The sequence below is a fragment of the Morone saxatilis genome, unplaced genomic scaffold, assembly GCF_004916995.1.
Source record: "Morone saxatilis isolate NCDOM2014 unplaced genomic scaffold, NCSU_SB_2.0 Contig19, whole genome shotgun sequence".
Classification (NCBI taxonomy): Eukaryota; Metazoa; Chordata; class Actinopteri; family Moronidae; genus Morone; species Morone saxatilis.
In genome coordinates, this window is record NW_023339751.1 from 3,965,750 (window position 1) to 3,973,885 (window position 8,136).

General features: G+C 39.3%; 1 protein-coding gene across 2 annotated transcripts in view; it reads right to left on the minus strand.

Annotated features, from left to right (window-relative positions):
* Positions 1-2,686: 2,686 nt before the first annotated feature.
* sfxn4 (sideroflexin 4) overlaps positions 2,687-8,136 on the minus strand; it is a 6,330-nt gene continuing 880 nt past the window's right edge. For both annotated transcript variants that reach the window (XM_035664195.1, XM_035664196.1), the window contains exons 2-14: positions 5,682-5,747; positions 5,549-5,605; positions 5,435-5,452; positions 5,252-5,306; positions 4,939-4,964; positions 4,800-4,853; positions 4,653-4,715; positions 4,467-4,538; positions 4,053-4,143; positions 3,356-3,471; positions 3,196-3,281; positions 3,010-3,118; positions 2,687-2,933 (exon numbers count right to left, since the gene is read on the minus strand). In XM_035664195.1, the coding sequence (XP_035520088.1) occupies positions 2,856-2,933; positions 3,010-3,118; positions 3,196-3,281; positions 3,356-3,471; positions 4,053-4,143; positions 4,467-4,538; positions 4,653-4,715; positions 4,800-4,853; positions 4,939-4,964; positions 5,252-5,306; positions 5,435-5,452; positions 5,549-5,605; positions 5,682-5,747 (891 nt within the window). In that variant the 3' untranslated portion in view covers positions 2,687-2,855. The remainder of the gene's footprint in view (positions 2,934-3,009; positions 3,119-3,195; positions 3,282-3,355; positions 3,472-4,052; positions 4,144-4,466; positions 4,539-4,652; positions 4,716-4,799; positions 4,854-4,938; positions 4,965-5,251; positions 5,307-5,434; positions 5,453-5,548; positions 5,606-5,681; positions 5,748-8,136) is intronic.

Sequence of the window (8,136 nt, forward strand, 5' to 3'; positions counted from 1 at the left end):
TTCCTGTCTGTCTTCAGCTGTCATAAAGGCAATAAAAGCCCCAAAAAATACTTAAAAAACACAAATAACGGCAAAAGTAGTGAATGATTTAGATATTTAATGTGTCCAGGAACTCAAATTACTGACTTATTACTATTACTTATAAACTTATTAAAGACCCTTGATTTAATGAAATAAATATGAGCTTGAGCATCAACATCAGTTTTTATTTTTTAGTATTTTGGAAAATGTTAACAGTTAATGTTTTGCTGTGTACCATTGCATCTACTGACATCTGTCACTGACTTACTTTGATACTGAAGAAATCAATTTTTAAGGCTTCTTCAGCGTCAAAGTAATTTAGTGATCGTTGTCGGTTTTTGTCAAATTGAGCCTCATTTTTTATTTCCTAAAATACTTGTAACACACAAAGAAGACACGATTTGTGTGACCAGAAAGGAGAACTTTCTCGTCACACGAATCGGACACATTAAATATCAAAATCAAATTCGGTCTGTGGCTGTTTTCTATTTTTGACTTCAGTGTAAAATCTTATATTCCGTTATTAATTTGTTTGTGTTGAATTAATCAATTAATAACAAAAAATTGTCAAATTTTCCACACTGTTGCACCAGATGATCTCTGCCTTAATTTCCATGAACTATAGTACTCTACAGCACAAAATGTGTATTAATCCGCAGCTTAAAATAGTCCACTGTTTACTGCTGTTTGAGTAATGTTTTAGGATGTTATTTTAGCCTTTTTTTTAAAAATAAATCTGTATATTTGAGATCGTGTTTTTAAAGAATTACATCTCCAGTACAAACCAATGGGCATGGAGCTCAGTGCCACAGACAATAGGAGTTTAAAGATGGACTAACTCGCTGTCAACTTTGGTCTTTTCCTGGGATTTGGTGACAATAAGTGTAAGATAATGCTCGCCTTATCCTTTAACATCAGTAGTTCTGGACAAGAGGCGCTGCAGTATTTGTGTCCAATGTTGCGAGATGGAGACAAATAATCTGGTACATCTGATGTTTGTCTGTTCTAGTGAATGTTTGCTTAGAAACATCATAGATCTTGTTCCCGGTCCAAAATCTTGGGTGCTCACTGTGAATGGTCAGATATAAATACAGGCAGCAAAGTGGCTCAGAGCATCGTATATAATTAATGAGTTAGTTGACAGAAAATGCATCGTACGTGGTAATTGGATAACAAGTGCAATAGATGTTGCACAACACGTGAGTTTCTTTATGTTTTTTAAAAACAATGTCACATTTTGTATTTTACTAATGACTTTAGTGCTGCACTCAGCTGAAATTCAAGCTAACGGTGTTATGATGCTTTTTCAAACAGTGAAACGATGAGCTCATTGATCTGTAGATCAGATGATTGGTGCTTCCATGTCCACATTGATTCATATTGCATTATGTGTGTCTTACTGTTCAGGTTCTGTTTTGTTTATTGCCGTTTTACATGCAACCACATTGCCAAAAGGATGGTTTTATGCCTCAGTATTACAGATAAGACACAGAGTGCAATACATAGACATGCTCATGTAACTTTAAGGAACTAAATGTATTTTCATGAATTGATGTAATATTTCCTATCTATAAATACACCTAATACTCCAACTAAATAAATTTACTATCAAAAAGTGGCTTGCTGCTTGTTTTAATGTATTAAAAATGTGTTTTTAACAAAATATTGTGATGGAATTTTTCGTTTCACCAAACACAGCCTGTTTATTATGTGCGTAAACCTTTAACCCTGTTTCTAACTACACTCTGTGTCCAAGTAAACAGTGTGACATTGAGACTTCACTGAGCATCCAAGGACATAAGACCCATCTTCGCACCACACTCTCTGTTTGTTGCCGTAGAACTCAGGGATTTGTCACTGTGTGTCAAACAGGGATAAAGGGACACTGCCTCTTTGATTTTTCACTCATTCGAGCCTTCACCACCTGTTGTATGTGAGCGTCCATCCATGGATGACTGAATAAACCTTACAGAAAGATCATACTTTATCATCACTCTTTATTTTAAAGAACAGCCACCACAAGCTGGCCATCCAAGGACTTCAGACACTGGGCTGAAGGTAAAGAGGGACTCTGACCTCAACTTCCCCATCAAACAAAGGCAGAGAAGTGAGGGCCTGAGGAATGAGGATTGCTCACAGCTGTGATCCAGAGAACCAGGTGGCCTAGACGACTCTGTCTTTCTGGTAAGTGCATTCAGGGGGGCTCAGGGTCATTGATTCTGGCCACTTAGAGGGTGAGCTGTGACAGATGTGTCAGCAGGGCAGGCAGAGACTGCTGCAGAATTACCAGAGCTTCAGGTTAAAGAGATATAGCCAGCAGGCACTTGAGTCTGGGACTCGTCTGATGCATGAAGTTGTGTGTGAAGAAAAGATGAACGTTGAAAGCAAATTTCGAAAGATTAAATGATTTTCATTTTTATTTCTGTAAAAGTATTTTCTAAACCAGTGAGCTTCGAGGTCCTTGTAAACATACAAACTAAATATAAATAATTCTGAAACCAACATCACTTTTGAGAGAACAACAAAGAAACAATTCTGTGTTAGAGTGACTCCAAACAGGTTTAAAGCGACGCTGTAGCTTTGATTTTTCACACATTCGAGCCTTCACCTCCTCCTGTATGAGTCCATCCATAGACGAGTGAATAAACGTTACAGAAAGACAAGATCATCCTTTGTATGATTTATTTAAAGAATAGCCACCACAATATTTCACATTAAAACTGTGAGAAAAAGCTGCATTTCATCTTTGAGTCTGTTAAAGGCTTTGTACATTTGGACATTTATCATGAAGCTATACAGTGACAGCATCTCTATCCGCTCTATAACACAGCTCCTCAGAGTCCTCTATGGTAGTATAACTGTCCGTCGTACGCTGCTGCCTGCAGCTCGTCCTCTACATCCTCCCTCCTTATCTGTAAAAACAAGATCAATATCAGCCGAGTTCATCACAAGGAAAACATCACAGCACGGGAGGACCATGAATCTTACCGTTCCCAGTTGTGGAAAGAGACTGAACGAGACGGGGATCGTTAAGAACAGAACCAACGCACCACTCAGAGGACCGACCAGCGGAGAGTTCCTCAAAGCAAATCTGGTTCTGTAAAGGAAACTCTGTGAGGTGAAGTCTCAACAGGTGTGATCTTGTCCAGGTAAACAACTGAATGTGAAACTGACCTTTTTAAGAGTGAAGACAGGACAAAAGGAACGGCACTGGTCGTACCAAACAGGGCCGCTCTTGACAATGCTGTCTCCCTCACAGCCTGAATGAAAATAAAAACCATTTAACACCACAAGGGTTCAATCAGACTTATTTTTGCTTTTTAAAGAAACAAACCTTTTCTCCTGCTGCTTCAGAGAGGCCGACAGGATTTCCATTGGAATCAAACACTTCGATCCCAGTTTCTGTCTCGTCACTTCTGACAAAGCTCACATTGAAGTAGGCGAGAGCAGCTGGAGAGAGTTGCAATGTGTAATGAAGATGTACCATTTTGTGTCTACCTTCATTTATAATCCCAACCTTTTTCTTTAATGGACCATATTTTCTATCATTGAGTAAACTGACTAAGTGACATGTTTTATGGATATTTCATATTATATTCAATACAACAGTAACAATAGAGAACAACTGGTGAACTGTAGAATAAAACTAAACAGTGAACACAACAACGGCAGGAAGTTTATGTAAAACAAGTGATTTGGATGAATTTTGAGCAGATTATTTCCTGTGAATATTTAATCACAGATGTGTTTTTTCTGATAAAATTGTCTGTATTGTGCATTTTTTAAAATCCTTTAACAAATATATATACTTAATAGGTTTAATAAGTTTAGTTGTTTGTTCTATTCGCTATTTGGTTGTTTTGACTAAATAGTTTTCTAATGCAGGACTTTTACACCATTAAAATCAAAAAGGTGAAGTTTTGGCGACCTCTAATGGTCGCTTTACTGTCGGCTAGGCAAAAGAAGGTATTCTGATCTATGATTTATGATTTATGCTAAAGTATTTTAGTTTTCCGAGATTAAGAACTTACCTGAGAGTGGGATGGGTAATACAAACCGCACGAAAGGGTGGACTGTTGCGGTTATTATACTAGTTTGGCTCATTAAAAATTGAGGAAGGACCTGAAACAAAAGACACAGGAGATAAAAAACCTTGTTAGACCTTATTATTGAGTCTCATTCTCAGATCTCAACCCAAAATGTTAGTATTTGGACTTTGCTATGGTAAATGGTAAATGGACCTGTACTTGTATAGCGCCTTTCTATGCTATCAGCAGCACAAGGAGGAACCATATTCCTTTCACAGAGTTTCTGTCTCATGAACTACTGTCGGGTGAGAGTTTCAGCAAACAGGACACACAGTTATATTTATAAAAGCTACCAACTGCAGCTTTAATGTTCACTTGAAACATTACAGTGAACTTAAGTTATCATGTCATACACACCCCTGCACACGTTGCAGTGACAACTGTTCCAGCGATCAACAGATGCTTCGTCGAATGTGTTGTCTTCTTGTTCTGCGGGCGAGAGATAAAGACAAGATCAGCAGAAACAGAAACATGAGAGTAATCTTGGGGGTGGTGACATAACTCAATATCTGAGTATATACACAGTGTATTTATATACATTACCTTCTCTGATGAAGAATTTCTGTTTGCGTAGTTGAACCCAGCAAAGTAACTCTGCAGCATAAACTGAAACATATTTTACTCATTAGTATACACCGTGTTATTACATGTAATATATTATATGATAATATGATGAATACGCTTCATTACCTGCCAGAACGCAGCATGTTTGATTCTGATATGTGGTATAAGACTGCCAGCCACCTGAAATAGAGATCCATTAAATGTTTGTTTCCACAACCGATAAAAGACAAAGTGTGATTATATATTTACAGGAGGACACACGTACCAGAGGTAGTGACATTGGTAACAGTGCTAGAGAGAAAATGACACAAACAGGGACATTTAAGTTTTTGGTGATTTAATTTCACAGCAATAACATACGTGATACTTTATGCATTTGAGATGTTTAAAGACAAAATCTGACAAAAGCTGCAGATTTCTGAATGAAAGTAGTTTTAATTTGACTTTTACAAGCAAACACTGATTTCCTGCCATTATACCTTGTATAAGAACACAGTGAAAACCTGATACCACACGATATGAATGCACTACGTGTTCAGCTAATTTTAATGATGGAAAAAGCCTGGATTCGCCTGTACCTGGAGGCCGGTAAATTAGTGGAAGATTGGCACCAGAATCCGCGTGGACGGACGACTGTAAACACAGAGCAGCCATTAAGACTTTTTAACCAAAACTCCTTCAAATCACAACATCTGGACACCTTCAGATATAAACACACTTGTAACGGTGGATGTTTATGCAGAGATATATATGAGACTTACGAGCGAGAGGGTCACATCCTAGAGGAGGAGAAACAGAACAGATTGAAATAAATGTGCAGGTTCATTAAAGCTGACCGATGTACTGAGCTGAGATTCTTCAAAACACAATCTAACCTTTTCATTTACTTTCTCTCCGCTTCCAAGAAGAGTGTGGGCCTTCTGTATTTCAGCCTGAGGAGAGCAGCGAACAGTTAGACGTCAGATATTGTCTACACAGTGTGAGATCACTGTAGTGGGAGCGACTTACATCACTGGCGATCAGGGACAGTGGATCGAGGAGATCCAACCAGATCCTCAGTCGACGGAGGAAAGACTGAAACAGAAGAAAGCTACAGTTCAATATCAACAACTAAGATGTAAACAAGGAATGCCACAATACCAGAAATGTAGAACTAGTCTTATACTTTATATTTACAGCCTTTATTTCTCTAATCTATACTGCTGTGATCTGTGTAATGTCCCATATCAATCACATCTGTATATAAAAAGCTGTACATTGTGTACATATAACTCTTATTATAGCTTGTATTTTTTCCCCAGTGTGGGATTATTAACGTCTATTTTACCTTATCTCATATTTTGGCTCTAAAAGCTTCTTGGTTAGCCCGTCTGTATGTTTAGGATCATTGCCCTGCTGCACCGTGAGCTACGACTCCTACACTGCTCACTCTTACAGTCGGTACTTAAACCTGATCCAATGTGCAGGAGCAGAGACAAAACAATAAAAATGTGTCTGGGTCACTGCACTGTACTCAATGTAGATGTGTTCACAGCGGCAGAAAAGAAAGTGTCATCAGTGTCGGTGGTTGTGATAGAGTGTGAGGAGGTACATTAGAGTGTGAACAGAGTGCCTCTTACACAAGCTGCAGGTATTTGAAAGAGACCAACTCCTTGGGAACACTGGTGAACTGGTTACCATCCAGATACCTGAGAGGACGAGAGAGAGGGGCATTTGCTGTGCATCTCTGCTGATTAAGAACAATTCACATCCTCCATTTGCTTCCTGAATGAATAGAATGAAATTGTAACACCTTTTGACAAGAAAACAAATGTGCGTAAAGTTCCTGCTGGATTAGTTTTTCAAATATCATTTTAATTTACATCTTACAGTGTGTACCAACAACCTTAGAAACCCATTATAACCTTTCAATCAGAGAAGATAAACTTTGCTGATAAGGTAATTACTGTCACACCTTCTACTGTGTCTAATTTAGTAGCTGCATTCATATATGTATGGATTAATTTCCTGATCGAGACTTTTCAAGGTTTTCCAACAGCTGTGCATGCACATGCAGCAGCCAGTAACTCCTCCAAACTTGCTGCATTTTGGTATTATTTGGCTTTATTGCTCAAAACATTATTGAATGATGTCTGATTGGATTTGATGTTAAAGAGTTAAGCCAAAATTGTTCCAATCGAGTGCATCAGTAGATTTTGACCATGGTAACAGCTGCACAGACAGATGCTGTGGCCAGAAGCTCATTACATTTTCGTTTTTCATCTGACGCTTTCTGGCTGAAACATGTATTACCAATGACAGAAATATCAGTCATCTAAAAAAGGAAGCATGGGGTTTGGATTAAAGAGCAGTGGATCCACCCAGCCAGATCGCTCAGAGAGGCCCACCATGGCGGGTGTTGTCGCCCCAGGAGGAGAGGAAGAGAGTCAGACAGATATGCATATAAACTGTATAACTGTATTTATTGATGTATTTTATGGTATCCTAACTTTATTATGTATGTAGTATGTTCAATGTGTGTGTAGCATAAGGTAACTACAACTTTCTTTTTGTTTTGCTTTGTGTTATGACAAAATTAATTACAAACACAACATAATTCGTAGTATTATGTTTAGTTTTAAACTTGAATGAATTTAACATTTGTGAACTTATATATAATAAACATGCTGTGGTAGTGTTTTGGACTACACTGGAGAGCCAGGCAGTGAGCAAGGAAGGTCTAAATGAGCCGAGGACTAAAGTGCCTGACACTTCGGGGACAGGACTGAAGATGATGTGAAACGCAGTTTAAGTGGAAAAGTTGCTGTGGTTGTGCTTTTAGACTCACAGTTCGGTAACGTTGCGGGGAAGTCCTCTGGGCAGAGTCTGCAGGTGTTTGTTGCTGCAGCGGACCACGGTGTCCATACAGGTACACTGGCTGGGACACTGCGGCCCCGGAGCACAGCTGCTGTCCTCCAGAACAGAGCCTGAACACACAGACAGGAGGGTGGGGGCTCAGCTTTGATAAAACATTGATGTGAAGAAGCATTTTACATGATGTGGTTGTCATTCTTTCTCTTTACCTCTGTCTACATGTTGCTCTACAGGTAATTCATGTTACAGTGATTACTACATTCCTGTCACGGTATATTCGAGTATATATTTGAGAGTGTGTGTATCGTACCGTCCTCGCAGCGGAAGTCGGGTACAGCTACGTCCTGCAGCGGGATCTCTCGGAGGAAGGCGGGGCCTTGGCAGCGAGGATTCCCCGTCACAATTCGACGGCTCCGGAGCCATGCCCCGAACCAGGAGAGACGGCAGTCACAGTTAAAAGGATTGGCCAGAAGATTCCTGATGGACAGAATAGATGCAGAGTAGATACAGAGAGGATGGCAAAGAAACAGCAGAGATGTATGTACGTGTGTGTGTGTGTGTGTGTGTGTGTGTGTGTGTGTCACTGACAGCGTGGACAGGTTGGGCAGAG